Source organism: Neovison vison, chromosome 6 (assembly GCF_020171115.1).
Source record: "Neovison vison isolate M4711 chromosome 6, ASM_NN_V1, whole genome shotgun sequence".
In the NCBI taxonomy this organism is placed as follows: Eukaryota; Metazoa; Chordata; class Mammalia; order Carnivora; family Mustelidae; genus Neogale; species Neogale vison.
Genome location: NC_058096.1, coordinates 150,239,665 through 150,257,143, shown reverse-complemented (window position 1 = coordinate 150,257,143; position 17,479 = coordinate 150,239,665). Strand labels below are relative to the sequence as shown.

The following is a 17,479-nucleotide window of genomic DNA, read 5'->3' as shown; positions in this document are numbered from 1 at the left end:
GAGCATGAGAGGGAATAGGTCAGAGGGAGAAGGAGACTCCCTGCCAAGCAGGGACCCCGATGAGGGACTCGATCCCGGGACTCCAGGATTATGACCCAAGCCAAAGGCAGTCGCTTAACCAACTGAGCCACCCAGGTGTGCCCTGAGGGTACAATTTTTGGCCACCATTGGTTGTTTTCATTGTTTGGATCTGTGACACATAAGAGTTGATAAAAATCCCCACTGAATCAATGAACAGCATTTGCCTTCCTCTCTTCAACCTAGATCCCCTCACCTCTATAACACGGACTCGTGTCATCACCCTTTCATCACCTTGCTACTGCTAGGCAGGGCCCAGCCTTTGCCCCCAAGTTCCACTCACCTGAAATGTCTGCCTCACTTCCCTGCATCCACCAACTCCATCCTTCAAGGCTCGGCTCCACTGCTTCTGCTACAGAGCTCTGAAAATCATGTTGGTCTTTTTGGAAGCTCAGAACTCCCCACCTCATTCTACACTTCACAGTTTATTCTCCTTCTTGTTCGTGTACATGAGCCCATTTTCCCAGCCACATGGCAAGCCACGTCCTTGCTATGTCCTCCTTGGTACCTGGCACGGTGCTAACAAGCTGGATAGATCACTGGTATATGAGATCCAGTGGTTTCCACCTCTGTTTTGCAAGACATGCTCAGAGCATGACACAGAGTTAAGGGGCAAAAAAAGATGTGCTGAAAGAATATGATGTCAGAAAATAGAACTGCAAGAAGTTCTGGGAAGTTTCCGGAAGGAAAATAAATGTACCTGGGATTTAAACACAAGACCAATGAATTTTAGTCCTTGGCTTCATCCATGGGGCCCATCCCTCTGAGGATTTGCAGTTCTTAAGCTGAAGGAGACTGTTAATGGAGGAGGCACCGGCATCCTCAAACGCTCCTCTTTTCAAGGTTTGAATCAATGAAAAGGACTAGTCTTTATCTTCATAAAATGACTATCTTGACCGCCAGCTCACAATTCACACATTTCACTGTGCAGCTTTAAACACCTTCCTGTCTGTGAACGAGCTGGGATTCCAAGGTGTTTATTTAATAATTAAGTTGACTTAACTAAGCTTTCTATAATTAGAATGAGCGTTTCAGGCAGCCAAATTACTGCTATGTTCAACCACATGAAAAACAATCCCATCTGAAGTCATTTGGAAGGCAATACCAGGAAATCATTCTCAGCATTGCAAGACCTATCAAGAAACTTAGTTGGAGCAACCTACTAGAGTGGCTATGAGAAATAGAGTGCTTAGGCCTACCTCTGTGGCATCCTAATAACACTGATGAGAATGCTACTAAGGCATGTGACCATCAGATCCTCCTGCACCGCCAATGCATTGCAATCTTATGATCTTGTCATTTTACAGATGGGCTATTCGTTTTATCAGTTGTCAGTGAAGCAAGGAAAATAAATTTTCAAGAATAACAAAGGATGGAACCATAGTTTTTTTCTTGGAGTGTAGTCTTCTTTGGCAACATGGAGACTCATAAACACAGAAATACTTTGTATTTATAGTGTCCAAAGTACACAGATGTAATAATGATCAGTTACTCATAGGAAATGTTCTTATTAAGGTGTAAAATGCAGAATGTATCCAGTGAGGAACCTGTACGGCTCTGTGGACTTCCACGTACATACTCATCTGGGTGATCACCACTCACTTCACTAGGTAGAACACTTCCAGTACTGAAGAAGGCTCCTGCTCCCTTTTCCTGGTCAGATCCCATCTTCTGCCATAACATAATTATTATCTTCATCTTCATCACCACTCTTTAGTTTTGTCTGCTTGTGAAAATGCCTCTACGTGAAGTTATACATTATCTCTTCTTTGGTGTTTTTGGCTGCTTTTGCTCAACATTCATTCATGTTGTTTTTTGTGCTTTGCAGAATCCCAGTGTATAAACACACCACAATCTATCTATTTTTCCATCTGTGGACATTTGGGTTTTCTTCAGTTTTGGGTCAGAGGTCCTCATGTGTCTTGTGTGTATACCTAAGAGTGGAATTACAGAGTCATACAGTAAACATTGTATCTTAATGAATACTGCCAGTTTTCTCAAGTGATTGAACCATGGTGTATTCTAATTCATTAGCAGAATATGGGAATCAAAGGTAACTGCTGTTGCATAGTCTAAATTGTGCCATTTATTTCTGGTTTATTAGTAAGAATTGGCATTTTAAAAGTATGTTATATTAACATAGGCATGAAAACTTGATCAGCCCAAGTGCTGGTTGGAATTAAAGGTAAAAGAAGTTTGTAAAATGTTTATAGCCTAAAATTCCACTTTAAAAATTCAGCTTTGTGGGAGACCATCAAACAATTGGAACTTTAATAAAGTCTGTCATTTAGTGAATTACTCTCTCCTTTATAGTGTTGGGGATTAATGTTTGGAGATTAAAATTAAGCAATGGTAATTTAGAAAAATGTGTTAAGAAACTTGTTTGCCTCAGTCAATCAAGAAGGCTTTGTTTAGAGGAGATACACAAAAAACAGTGATGATGTGGGCTAATAAGCATATCATTCTGCTGAATAATTGAGTTTATTTCTCATACACCTGGTACAAAGAACATTTTGATGTCCCAAGCCTATGCCATTATTTTTCTATCCATTTTTATCTTGCTCTCATAAACCCATAAAGTGCAGAGTTGTTTTTATTTTTTTTCATGTGACCAGGGAATTGTCTACCTTGCTTTCACTGTAATTTGCCTGCCTCTGATTTAGAAGTTCTTTTGAAAGGAAAATGTGCCTTTCTCTGTTTACAAGAGATCGAAAACCACAAGCACTAAATTCTCCACGCCGAGACATAGGGAAAGAGGTCTCCTTGTCATTCGCTTCTGACGGTAGAATAACATGTGGCTTTGCCTTTTCTGTTCCAGTTATCTCAGGGATCTCCAGAACCCATTGAGCCCAACTTTTTCACAGCAGATTACCATTTATTACATCGCCCATCAGGTGGAAACAGCTTGTCCCCAGATGACCCAACAGGTAATGGTCTTCACCACAGGAAATCTGACGTTCATAAGTAAATATATTGTTTGGATCAACAGCTATCCTTAAAAGATTATCTTCAATTTAAAAGAAAAATAGAGCTTATTTTGATTATCTATGGCAATAGTTGGAAGAGATATACAGTATGAGTACAGAAGTTCCCTGCGAGGTTTATCATGCCCTGTTGTGGCAGCTTCCTTGATCATTTATTAATGCCATAAACAAACAGCAGAATCGGTTTGAGTGAATTGTATTTCCTTTTATTTCTTCTTATCTGATGATGGGGAATCAAATGCCCAAAAGCATCCAGGGAGATAAAAAACAGAAATGAAGACTTTGAATATTCAAAATGAAGAACATTCGAAACTTACGTGGAGGAGCTACATCACACATATTTAATTTGATTTTCTTTTTTGCATTAATCTCACATAGGGAGACTATGTAGCATGGGGATTAAAGGTGCAGATTCTCAAAACCTGGATGCCTAAACTTGAATCTCAGCTCCAGCATTTAGTGGTTGACCTTGGGCAAATTACTTGACCTCTTGAACCCCAGTTTTCTTGCCTATAAAATGGAGATAAATGTGGTACTTGCTCTATGGGGTTATAATGAGAATCAGTGTAAACATATAAAAGGTACTTGACCATTAGCAGGGGCTCAGCATAATGTAGCTCTTATGATAACTGAACTCTCAGAAGAGGTTTTCAAACTACTCTGAGGCTTCAAGTTTCCTTAATAATTTTCAAATGCCTACAAACTATAGTTACATCACTCAGTCACATAGATAGAAATGATGGTTTAAAGGGAGACTCTCCATCCCCTCACTCCTCAATTTAGGCAAGTCATTTCATGTATTAATCTCAAACTTTCCCTACATCTTGGACTCCTGGGATAAAGCCAACCTGTAGGCCGAATTTTGTTTAAAATAGTCCCTGAGGAACCCACAAGAGCAAGATGAACTCTTGGCTAAAGTCTTTTGCTTTGAAAAACACCCCCAGGGCAGGTCAGTCAGTTTGTAGGCCAGACTTCTTACAGGAGCGATTCTGATGATACCAGGAGCTCTGGTGGAAATCTCGGAGTGGCCTGAGAGACAGTCGGCAGATGTCCAGGGCAGCTGGAGGGGCCAACCTGGGGTGGAGCAGGCAAGTCCCGTCCTAGCAGGCTGGCTACAGGCTCGCCCAGCAGAGCCTGCAGGCACGTTGGGGAACACCTTGGCTCACAGCTTTGAAGAGGAGCTGCCAGGACTCATCAGCCTCCTGCCTCCCCTCCACTCCAATCCATTCCCTCTTGTTTCTCCTAAGTGGAGGGGGTTCCTGGGCCTCCCTGCACACAACAGTGTTCATTGATCACAGTAGAAGCTAGCCAACATTGCTTTGGGGGGCACTCAGTTGGGTGAGGTGCTAGTCTATCATCCTTAGAACACCCAGCAGGGTCACCTGTTAGGCGTCTGCTTTCGGCTCTGGTCTGGATCTCAGGGTCCTGGGATCAAACCCCCACCCCCACCCCTTTGGGTTCACCGCTCAGCAGGGAGTCTGCTTAAAAAAGAAAAAAACAAAAACAAAAACACTGGCAAAGAAAGTACTGCCTCCTAGCACTAAGTGTGCTGTATTTCCCTCTAGGCAGTCATGGAAAGGGCCAGGTCTTCATGTCTTTCCCTGTCTACTTCTGCCTCCCTCTAAGAATTCATTTTATTTCTAGCACACATTAACTGGTTTTGCTTGTAGCTTAAGGAGAGTTTTTTAAATCAGAAAACTTGCCCTTTGGATTATTTGTGTGGGGAATATCCCTCACGTGTCCTTTGTGTTCACATAAATGGGTGGGCTCACACATGCCTCTCTAACTTAATTGCCCAATTCTACGCCAAGAAATGCCCTGAAATCTTTGTGTATTATTTTGTGATGGCCACCCGAAAGGAGCCATTATTAAAGGAAGAGAAACACAACAACAAAAAATTAAAAAATAAAGGAAGAGAAACAAAGCGTTTGAATATTCTAAGCAAGGTAATTTGGAATGTGCTCCTCTTCATCATGACTAAGTTGACCCTGTTTTCACTACAGTTGAGTTGTAATTGTCAACAAAGTCCAACTAAGAAAATGTGAACCGAAGGTCAGACTTCCCATAACCTATCTATTTCAGGTCTATGTACCAGCTCTGACTTGGAGGAGGGAATAACATATGAACAGATGCAGGTGAGGTTTTTATAGTGCCTTTGAACAATTTTATTTTGTTGCTTTTAACTCAGTACTAACCTGAATTTTTTTTTTCAACATCAGACTGTGATTGAAGAAGTCCTAGAGGAAAGTGGTTATTACAACTTTACATCTAACAGGTGAGATCTAGAGTTTTCTTTTAAATGTGAAAGTTCAGTTGAGATCATTGGATGTTAGATGTAATTATCCTGGATTCCAGAGATTTCTTCTTCCAACTTTTATTTTAAATACTTTTGTAAATCTTGGCTTAGACCAATACAACCATGGGTAGAATATATGTTGCCCATCTTTTGTATGGATGCAGCTGCTATTTTTCTGTTGAAAAGAAAGGGTGATAGCTTAGGGGTAATTTACTCCCAGAAAAAAATAAGAAACATAATGAAATGGAAAAGCATTTCTAGGTTTTTTGTTTTTGTTTTTGTTTTTTAAATTAAGCATTTGTTCCATTCTAGTAGAGCTGTAAACTCAGAGTTCCATCACTGAAATCTACCCATTATTTGTATAGAATGCAGGGGGGAATGCAACTAAACAAAGAATCACTTCTGGTGAATTTAAGATATGCTTCTGGAAGAGGGACTTGTTATGTGTTGCCATTTGCTTACCCTGAGTAAGAAACCTCAGTTTACTGTGTATTATCTTCTAACATAAGAACTATTTGTGCTCTAAAAATATAGTGTTTTATCACTTGCAGCCAGTTCTGATTCCTGCATTTTACTGTTGGGCACAGTGTTGGCCACAAAGATTTGAGTGCAGTTAGTTTACTTGGGAGGCAATTCTGGAAACACTGGTAGGGGAGTGAAGAAATAATTCAGTGAAGGTTTCATTTTCAAGCAGGTAACCCTTGTGGCTGCCCCGGGCTAGGTCTCACTGGGGAAATCTGAGAGCCAGTACTAGAACATTACCTCAGGTATCCACCCCACTCAAGGGCAGAGGGATGTTTGTCCTCTGTCCTGGGGTGTTTGTTCTTACGTTTCCACTGGTTGTTGTTTGCAGCCTTTCCCCAGAGAATATTAGTTCCCTGGCATTTCTGGCCTTCTGTAAGGGTGAACAGAACAGATTCCAGAGGCCAGAGAGATCCTCAGGAAGAGAAATGCAGGCGCTGGCAGCTGGAAAGCAGGCCAGCTTGCTGTGGATGAGGGGATCAGGGCACTGACAGTGTCTACACATGAGCTGTTCTTGACTTTTGCAAGGAGGCCCTCACAACCGAGTCCTCAAACTGATCATAAGCAGCCACATCCCCTCTCTCTGTGGCTCCATGTTCTTTCAGTTTGTTCTCTCAGAGTGGCCTTTAATGCCTGAAGGAGCTGCCTTCCTTCCCACTGCTGAAGCTATCTTGTGACCACTATTTAAATAATTCCAGAAGTTGTCTCTAAAGGTATTTGCCATGGTAAGAGAAAGAGGCCTCAAGAGCATCCTGTTAGGTTATTATATGGAAATTAGATTCTTTTTTGAGGTTAGTTCAGTCTCCAAATTTTTTTTTTTTTAACTTCTCTTATTTTAACAAGTTGTTTATATAAATCACACATAAGATTATTCAGCTGCTTGCTCTTTGGGCTTGTTAATATATTTCCAAAATACTACCAAATGATGAATAATTCTCATTTTCCAAAGGCATATTATTAATAGAAATCACCATCTTCCTAATTGCTCTCTTCTCACGTTCCCTGGAGAGACGTGGAATCTTCATTTTCTATTCTTGGGCTGCGTACACCCTACTTTCCTTGAAGAGAATGGTTGTCTTTGTTCTCGACTCTTAGCTCCTTATTATTTTAAGTGCCTTTGGCTTGGGGTGGGGGCAAAGGTCACTTTTGTCATAATTTGTCTGCATATTCTCAGAGACTCAGGATCTTGAGCATTGAATGGCTTCTTATTTTGGCAGAAACTACACTAAGTATCAGTGAAAAACTAGGTGTGTAAGAATTTAAGGAAGCTCTTACAAGAGATCTTATTTTTCCTTAAAACATAATTTTAGTCTTATTTTTAAATTTATTTTTATCCCTTTTCAGTTCTATCCCTAAGTTTTAAAAAATTCAAACATTATTTTTACCTCCAAAGCTGTACTCCTATATTAAAAGACATTGCAAATTTTCTTATTCAAAGGAATAGATAATCAGATGCCTAATAATGAAGAAAAAAGTTATTTACAGTTATATTGAGAATGGTGCATAGAATAATGGAGACATGGTTTTAATGATCAAGTTCAAGAAAAATACATGGATATGACGTACATAAGATTTTCTTAAAATGCTCCAAATTAAAGTGAATCACTCACAAAACATTCTTATATCCATGATATTCCCTTTTAATCCTCTTATAACAATAATAGACTATATCTAGAGAGAAGACTTCACAGTTTACTAGTAAGAATAACCCTTTGTTGTGCCAAAAGTACTCGTTTACTGGTGTTCCAAATTGATTACCAAAAGATAAGTCAACCTCCACTTAGAAGCACCTAGAAATACACATATTTCCAAATATGAACCAAATCAGGTAGTCAGTGATGATTTTTCTATGGTCAAAAGATAGAGGATGCTAAATTCACTGGACATGAACAAAAATTTGGAATCAGAAGAATGTATTTTCCCTAATTGGTTCCATAGAATAGCCAATATTATCAAAGATGCTAATAGATGTTCCCTGAAAAATAAAATTTTGTGATCAAATAGATTTGGGAAACTCTGAAAGTACACTTTTCCAAATTTAGAGGATGTTGACACACATTACCATATCACAGAGTCTGAGATGTGCTGTAAGAAATCTGCTAACCTTGTTTACCCCAGTATTTGTGCAATCTTTCACATGCTACACAAGTTCAGAAATCAGCCCTAGCGCTGTGGTTAGAAATGGGACTCCCCGACTGGTCACCAGCATCCACCCAGATCTGCTGCTGTTCTCGTTCTCTTTGTCATCATCTTAATTGTTATTGTCATCATCATTGCAAAATATTATTGGTGATGTTGGTCACACAGAGACTTGCATACATCATTTCTGTATTACTGAAGTTTACCACTTCAGGCAGTTAGTTCACACTTACACGCATCTCCCAAACACCTAGACAGGAGCTAAAGCATGAACCCAAGACATGACACATTTTTTTCCATAACTTTTTAAATTTTTTTATAAACATATAATGTATTATTAGGCCCAGGGGTACAGGTCTGTGAATCGCCAGGTTTACACATTTCACAGCACTCATCATAGCACATACCCTCCCCAATGTCCATAACCCCAACCCCTCTCCTTCTCCCCCTCCCCCTACAACCCTCAGTTTGTTTTGTGACATTAAGAGTCTCTTATGGTTTGTCTCCCTCCAGATCCCATCTTGTTTCATTTATTCTTCTCCTACCACCCAAGCCCCCCACGTTGCATCTCCACTTCCTCATATCAGGGAGATCATAGGATAGTTGTCTTTTGCTGATTGACTTATTTTGCTAAGCGTAATACCCTCTAGTTCCATCTACGTCATTGCAAATGGCAGAATTTCATTTCTTTTGAAGGCTGCATTGTATTCCATTGTGTATATATACCACATCTTCTTGATCCATTCATTTGTTGATGAACATCTAGGTTCTTTCCATAGTTTGGCTATTGTGGGCATTGCTGCTATAAACATTCGGGTGCATGTGCCCCTTTGGACTACTACGTTTGTATCTTTAGGGTAAATACCCAGTAGTGCAATTGCTGGGTCGTAGGGTAGCTCTATTTTCAACTCTTTGAGGAACCTCCATGCTGTTTTCCAGAGTGGTTGCACCAGCTTGCATTCCCACCAACAGTGTAGGAGGGTTCCCCTTTCTCCGCATCTTCACCAGCATCTGTCATTTCCTGACATTGTTAATTTTAGCCATTCTGACTGGTGTGAGGTGGTATCTCATTGTGGTTTTGATTTGTATTTCCCTGATGCCAAGTGATGTGGAGCACTTTTTCATGTGTCTGTTGGCATGGACATTTTTAGCTTAGGTCCCAGAGTGAATATTTAGTTAGGGATAGAGAGACGCCATCATTAAACCGAAAGTCTCAGGATAAAGCCATTATCCATTAGCTCTCTTCAGGGACAGTTACTGCAACTGTTTAAATAATGGGGAGACTACTTGGACTGTTGTTTAGGAAGCTTGTCTTGGGTAGAAAATGCTGCATTAGGAAAAGGAAAATAGTAACAGAAACAAAAATAGCATCAAGGAGCCCTAAGCAAAGTGGGGGGTCCCTCATTTCCAGGCTTCCGGGAAGGGGAGACAAAATGAGTTGAGAGGAAGAAAGCAGTATAAAGACAATAAAATAAGCTCAAAACAAACTTGGCCAACCCAAAGCATGCTCTATTCTCGATCTTTGCAGGGATGTATGATTAAATTATAGTTTACATTTATAAACATTTAGCTTCCTTACCAGAAGGAGACAGCCTAGCATGCCTTAATTTTATCCTTGTTGTTTGTGAGAGTAAAACTGTTTGAATCCTGTGGGTGAACAGACATCAGACATATCCTCCTTATATACTTAGGGGTACACATTAACATTTTTAACAATGAAATCTGCTTTGAGAAGTAAAATTTGCAAGAGAAAAAGAAATCTACAGTTTGCATTGCTTTCCCCCCCCAATTAACTGATAACATGTAAATTAGATGTTTAAAACTATAAGCTACTTCAAATGGGTGTTTATTTTTCTTCTCTAAAGGGTTATCATTTCCAACAGAGTTTATAATTTGAGAAAGACCCCGTTAGTTTAGCCCCAAAGTTCAGCAAAATGTGGCTTTCTAAAAATGTCCCGTCCTATTATGTTTAGAATCATCTTTTCTTCCCTGGGATTTATTTACATATATCCCTGAGCTACTGCTTTTGAAGTTGCATGTGTGAAGTCAAATATATATGACTATAGTGAACTCTTGCCACTTGTGAATCTTCTAGATATCACTCCTATCCGTGGGGCACCAAGACTCACCCAACCAAAAGATGAAAACCCTGCATTTTGAATGGACTTCGTTTTCCTAGTGAAGTTCAAGTTCTGGACTTCAGCTCTACCAGACACCCAAGGATTGGGAGATGCTGGAAGGGTGTGGAAAAGACAAGACCAGGAAGCCTTGGCCCCTCCAGGGCCTCTCTCTGAAGGTCCTGTGCTAGGTTCTGTGGCCGTGGCAGCATGGGAAGGCTCTGCTCCCCGGATGTGGTAGACACAGAATGACAGGGCTGTCAGTGTGCTCCTGGGAGAAAATGCTGCAGAATTCATCTGTGGGGAGAAAACTTGCACCTCATAGAACTTTCCTCCAAGTTAAAAAGAAACAACAACAACAACAACAAAAACAAAGTCATATTTTTCAACAGAACGTTTTATATTTAGGATTGCAGAAACTATGTTTAAAGGCATCTAGCCTTCTGTGTATATAAAGCTAGTTTTAGAAAGAGAAATTTACAGGCCCCAGAGTAATAATATATTGGGCAATTCATTGTATTCCCCAATTTTTTCCTTTATTTTAAAAGAAATTTAAAATAGGTGATTGAATTTTGTTGTTGTTGTTGTTTTAAGGAAAGGATTGGTTCTCTCTTCACCAGTGGGTGCTAGTGGTCTGAAGACAGTAGACAGTATTTGTAACCTTTGCACAGCCTCTGGGAATAACTGTCAAATTGTCGATGTAAGTTAGACTAATAGGATATATTGCTGTACAGTGTGTGTATATATATACATCTTTATGGGGGGAGGGAGGAGAGGTTTTGATTAGGCGAATGCTTTGCTGCTAATCAAACTTATAGTGTTTTTAGAGCACTTTGAAGAGTTCATAGAATCTATGAAAGCAATGCAATATTCCTTATTCTAAGTCCCTTCTCACTAAAATCACCTATGTTTTATTGTTTGGGGATTTAAAATGAAAACAAGTTATATAATTAAATGTAAGTCCCTTCTTTATTCATTGAGACATTCCTAAAAAAACTAGAAATCAGAATGCCAGATAGTGTTCCATTCCTAGAGACTTTGTGATGGAAATTTTTGAGATTCTTATTGGGCTGACATCTCTTCAACTGGTTTATAACTGGTGTAATATCCAGAAATGCCCTTATTGCCAAGTCAGACTGCACTTCTAACTGCTTAAAGAACATTTTAATTCTATATAATTAGTAAACTGAAAGCTGAAATTATGCTTTTTATTTCCTTCTCACTTAGTTCTGGTATCTTTATTTACATTGATATATTTTTAGCATGACTGAACAGGATTTAGTTTGTATATTTACAGTGTCTGAAACATAATAGCCTTTTGTATAGTATAGAAAATCTCTTAATGTGAACCCATACTTTTACAATTTGTTTGTTCAACACTTAAAGGCTATCCAAATTTCCTTTAACGAATGCCTTTGAAAATTGCCAATGAATCTTTGTCTTTAAGCCAAATTAATGATTACAAATATACTGTAACTTAAAATAACAGTGCAATTAGAGTAATGAAAAATGTCATTTTCAGCTTTCAAACCAATTCCATTCATATGTGAAATTTATATGTAAAATCAAAATGATTTGGTTGATTTACCCAGGTAAAATTTTATTCCTAGCCCAACTGAATTTGAACTTGCACTATTATTTTTTATATCTTTTCATGTATGGAATGGGCACATTTCCTTGTTGTTTAAGAGGCAGAGGCCTACAAGGGCATAAATTTTAATTGTGATAGAAGTCAATACCTAGAAATAAACCAAGCTGTTGGGATGAAAGTTTGAACAATAAAGTTCTTTCTCAAATGTTAATATATTGTCAACAATGTTTAGAAAAGAATACTATTCAGAGGTTGCACCTTGGTTAAAAAAGAGAGAGAGAGAGATGATTTATTTGGAGATGTTTTTGAATGCATAGAGTTGACCAGAAAGGGAACAAAATGTTTCCATCAAACTATTTCTTTTAGACCACAGACATGGCATTTATTATGCTAGAAATCAGTATGAATTAACAAAGATAAACAAATGGATGTCAGCAGCTTTAGGTCTGTCAACTCTATGCTGACAGATGCATTCTTGTGCCAAGAATGTGTTCTGTTTGATTCCCTTCATAGACTATCAGTCGCTGGATTCACGTTCTCCCAGCTCAAGAGCAGGCCTCTAAGAGACAGTTGGGCACTGGTAAGAAATCTGTCTCGTGCACAGAGTCTCATCCCAATAGCGATGTTGCCCTTTCAAAAGCCCTCACTTTCTGATTTCCCGATAAGAAGCCCCCTGCCCCCACATGAGAACGAGAATGACCATCTTGTGTTCACTCTCCAAACTGCCCTCTAGTGCAAAGAAGTTGTTAGTTGAGTGTAATAGTCCTCATAATCTTTGCCTAATTGCCTTTACATTTTTTCTCTTTCTCTTATATAATTGTTAATTATTTGTTGTGCAATGATATCCCTATGACTTCGTCTCGTTCTCAGTCACTGGATATTGGTATGGGCCAGAATATGAATCAGACTTTTCAGATCACTTTGGATACACAAATGCTTCAGTTAATGATGTTTTGATCTACCAACTCTGTCTGAATATGTGTACTTGAAAACTTAATTTGCTTTTTAAAAGCAAAATGTTCCATTTGCAGGGAAGTCACTGCCGCAGGCATGTGTGCTTGCCGATTGTTAACCTTGTATTCTTCCAGATGTGAGATATTTCACTGGAGGTCTCCAGGGAACAGTAACATGGATACCCAGTGCTCCTGGGTGAATTTCAGGACCTTGCTGGAGAAATGCTGCTGGAGTTTAATGTGGACACTTGTCTGGTGCTGGGTGGTGTGCACACTCTGGGGATTCGAGAGCAGAACCTAATAAAGAAACACTGTTATACATTCTACCCAAATGATAGAAGTGATCAGGAGGTAGGGTCTTCTTAGAGGTACCATCTATGACTAGTAAATACTACGAATTTTGATGATCAGCAGCAGATACAAGACTGGTTGATTGCATGCAACTCCAACAATATCATCAGTTACTTGCCATTCATATTTAGGATGTGGGAAGGCAAGAACGTTGCTTAGTCAGTTGTATCAGTATTAATTGGCATCATATTCGCATCCCTCTATTTGATTGGCTGAACTGCAGATTATTTTTATTATTGTCTCTTTTTCTTTTGTTGGACTGGTGAGGAGCCACGTACAGCAAATATGCTGGATTCCTGTAGAAATGGCTTCAGCTTCTGTTTGAAGGCAGGAAAAACTCCTTTGTAAGCTACTTTTATTGCTTGCCTTTTACTTTTCCTATGGTGTGTATTCATGAACACAGAAATCTGCTGGAGAGGCGACGGAGACCAACCAGGCCACAGCTCCTCGGCAACCGGGAGATACAGCTGTGAAGGGCTTGTGGGCAAGGGAAGCTCAGTGCTTCCCTCTGGTGACCTTGACTCTTGGGGTGAAATTCCATCTAAACGTGAAATTCTTCATGTTCAACAACTAAGTATGATAATAAGTATATTTTATATGCCTTTAGATATTCCAGATTGTGTCCTTTGATGGAAATGGACAGAATTTCGGATAGAGTATCTTTTCCATTGCAATGTGCTGCTAACAGTATGCTTATCCTTGGATGCCATTTTTCACGTTCATAGGAAGACACGAATGTCTCAGGGAGACAACTTTTGTGATAAAGAAAGAAATTCTTATGTGTGTCATTGCGGTTAAATTGCATATTGTAAATAGAACTATTGTGGTTGATTACATTCCTGCTGTGATGTTACTTTGAGATTTGCAAGAGGGATAGGGAGGATTTTATGATTCTGACGGAGTGACTGATGGATATTGCAAATTTACATGTCTTCTGGGTCCATAAACAACAGTTATTTTAAAAATGAACATCACGCACCCTAGAAGCATAGCAGCATTCTTGGTCTGTGAGCTGGGTTAGAATTTTTTTTTTAAATACATAGATGCAGTAATGAACCAGTTTTTAACATCTTTAAAAGTTTATTGATTTGATCATAAAAGTGAATTCTATTCTCAACAGAAGACTGAATATTATTTCTCAAATTGTAGCAAGCTGCCTTTTTTTTTCCCCCCATTTTGTGCCATGAAGCTTTGCACTGTACCCAGGACCTGTACTTAGAGGTAACAGAAGTGCTTTCACTATAGGAAATATGGGACTGTGTAAAGGCTGTCATTTGGAAGTAGCTTACCTTTGTTTCCTCTGAACAAAGATAGAAATTCTGTTGTTTATAGAAAACCAGTGTCACTTTGACAGGTAATCAACAAGGGTGAGTAGATGCTTGGAATTGATGTGATGAAAAATTAGCTGAAGGTTTTGCAAACATGTGATGAACCTGTCCCATAAAACCAGCAGAGAGAGGTTTTGAACTAACCTAACAAGCCCAGAGGAATAGTAGCTGAAGGCCTCAGCACCCACAAGTCAGACTGCAGAGGCCACTTATAAACTAATATCATTAACCCATGATTTAGTTTTACATTTCAAGCACCATTTGAGTCAGAATTCTGGAAAGGAATATAATGCTTATGAATGGCTATTAAAATTTTGTTTTCCTTGCCTTTCATACAAGTATGTTTACCTCATACTTCAGTGAGTTTGGAAGGAAATGGAGCTGGCTTAGGGACCAAGAAGGAATGCATGACGTATTTCTATGAACCCCCCGTGACATTGAGGGAGGCAAATGTTAGAGATAAAAGATGACTCTTTCAAGGAGGTAGGACAGCCTGCAAACAAAAACTGAGAAGTCACAGGGCAAGCAGGAGGCGAGTAGTGTCCCAGAGCCTGGCACCTCCCAGCAGGCCAGTCCAAGGGTGGCTGGTGATTGGCACGGGGCTTGGCAGTTCCTGATGCTTGAGTGATTCCTGCCCCTGGGTTCTTCTGGAAGCAGCGGGTTGGGTCTTTCCCCGACGTGCAGTTACTGAGGGACTGGGTTCCACAGAGGAGTTGAACACCCAGAAGAGTAGCCAATGGGCCCCTAAGGTGCCCTGGTAATGTGTTGGTCCAGTTGTTAGGACCAGGTCCCTGTGAAGCATTCCAAAGACTTTAGACTCCTCTCAAGGACACGGTTGTGTCTGCCATTCAGTGAACGTGTTTCCACTGCTGACAATATGTTTGCTTCCCCATCTTTTATCCATGGCCTCGGGCCTGTTTTTCTAACAAAACAAATTTTGCAAGAGATATATGTGGGCTTTAAATAGATAAATGCGGGCAGATCTGAATACATTTACACTTGGCTAGATTCGAAAAGCAGCATTTGCACGTATTTCAGTTGTTTGTGAGTAAACCAATTGATAATCAAGCTATGGAAAGATGCCATCATTTTGCCCTTCCAAAATGGGAAACAAAAATCACTTCAAAGGAAAATCTTTCGAGTGCATTTTGTGTACTGACATTTAGTGGATCAAAACTGAATTAGGATGCCTCCTGTATTCTGTTGTTCCCAGTGGTGAGTTTGGGAAGATCAAAAAGAACAGAAAATTATCCTCTGCGGGGGGAGGGGGAGTAGAGTTCCCCATCTTATGTGGCCCAGAGCTTCCGTGTTCTGGGCAGCCACAGCCCCACTGCACCCACAGAATGGGAAACTATCTTCAATTTGCTTTTTCTCCCTTAACTTGCAGGAGCATACCCTTTTCTGTTCTAGTCCCATCTGCAGGCCTCTCTCCTGTCTGTCACACGCCCCAGCTGCTGGTTCCTCCAAGAGGAGGAAGTGCATAGCTACAAGGCTTTCTGTCGGGGACCCTGTGTCATCAGAGGGAATGTGTGGAGTTCGGGGACGGTGCGCAATATGGAAGGCAGAGGGATGATGGGCTTCTTCTGTCCTCCCAGACCTCCAAAACACCGCTGCTGGGAGCACACTGAGGCTCCAAGGTGACAAATTCTGAGGCCCCGGAAGAGAAGAAGAAGGCAATGCCTCTATGAAAGATTTATATAAAAGATCCAAGTGGCCTTTATTTTTGCTATTGCTTAAATATGCTCTGTAAATTGCTAAAGAAAATTAAACATGTATTTTCAATCTTATTGGAAAAGATTCTTTCTTTTGTCAAGAGTTTATAGCAAATGGTCATCGATTTTCTCTGAGCAACTCTCTCAATCTCTCCTTTATGCTTATGAGTGTTTCGATTAAAAAAAAGTCATCTCCCAAAAGGTGATCATTTATGTTTATGCTCAAATATGTCCCACAGCTTTAATTGGTGGCAACTCTCTACTGCCACCAATGTTGCATAACATGTATTTCCAAACTTAGTGACTTAAAAGGACAAGCATTTATTATTTCTCATGAGTCTGTAGGTCAGCTGCGTGTTCTGTTGATCTGAGCTGGGCTCCTTCATGTGTGTCTGGTCAGTTGACAGTTGCCTGGTTCTGGATGGTCTAGATGGCCCCAGATGGGACAGGTCAGTTCTCCCCCACGTGTCTCTTACACACTTCTGGCAACCTAGCCCAAGTGTCTTTTGTGGTGGCAGCAAGGGCCAGTGCAGAAATCCAGGACTGCCCTGTCAAGCTTCTACTTGCATCAGGTTTTCCCAATTCCCATTGGCCAAACAAAGCAGATACCATAGTTAAATTGTGCATGAACATGATAAGGTAGATCAGGTCTTTATCCCTGTGTAACAAATTGCTATAAACTTAGCAGTTAGAAATGACACAAATTCTTTTATCTCGAAATTTCTGTAGGTCAAAAGTTTGAGCATGTTTTAACAGGGTCCTCTCATAGGCTGGAATCAAAGGATGGGAGGGAGGCTGGGGTCTCATCCAAGGCTTGGGATCCTCTTCTAAGATCATGTGATCTTCAGTTCCGTGTTTGTAGGGCTGCAGTCCTCAGCAACTAGATGCCACCTGTAATCCCTTGCCATATGCCCCTGCCCATAGACAGTTCACATCAAGGCAGCTTGCTTCTTCAAGACCCACAGGAGAATTAATCTCTTTCTCTCCTCGTCGAGGAAGAGAGTTTTATTTATTTTTTTTAAGAAATTATTTATTTATTTGACAGACAGAGATCACAAGTAGGCGGAGAGGCAGGCAGAGAGAGAGAGAGGAAGGGAAACAGGCTCCCTGCTGAGCAGAGAGCCCAATGTGGGGCTCTATCCCAGGACCCTGGGATCATGACCTGAGCTGAAGGCAGAGGCTTTAACCCACTGAGCCACCCAGGTGCCCGAGGAAGAGACTTTTATAACACAACCAAATCAGGTGAGTGACATCCTGTCACCTTCATTACATTCTCGTTGTTATAAACAAGTCACAGGTGCAGCCTGTACTCAAAGCCTTATACAAGGAAATGGGTCACTGGGGGTCACCTTAGGGTATGTCTGCCACAAATGTAATATTAAAGAGCATAAGAATCAGGAGATCTTAG

General features: G+C 40.2%; 1 protein-coding gene across 6 annotated transcripts in view; it reads left to right on the top strand.

The window, feature by feature from the left end:
• Nucleotides 1-16,146, top strand: part of NEK10 (NIMA related kinase 10) — a 228,195-nt gene extending 212,049 nt beyond the window's left edge. For all 6 annotated transcript variants that reach the window (XM_044252584.1, XM_044252587.1, XM_044252586.1 and 3 more), the window contains 4 exons: nucleotides 2,897-3,005; nucleotides 5,145-5,197; nucleotides 5,282-5,337; nucleotides 10,115-16,146. In XM_044252584.1, coding sequence (XP_044108519.1) covers nucleotides 2,897-3,005; nucleotides 5,145-5,197; nucleotides 5,282-5,337; nucleotides 10,115-10,163 — 267 coding nt within the window. In that variant the 3' untranslated portion in view covers nucleotides 10,164-16,146. The remainder of the gene's footprint in view (nucleotides 1-2,896; nucleotides 3,006-5,144; nucleotides 5,198-5,281; nucleotides 5,338-10,114) is intronic.
• The last annotated feature ends 1,333 nt before the right edge of the window (nucleotides 16,147-17,479 follow it).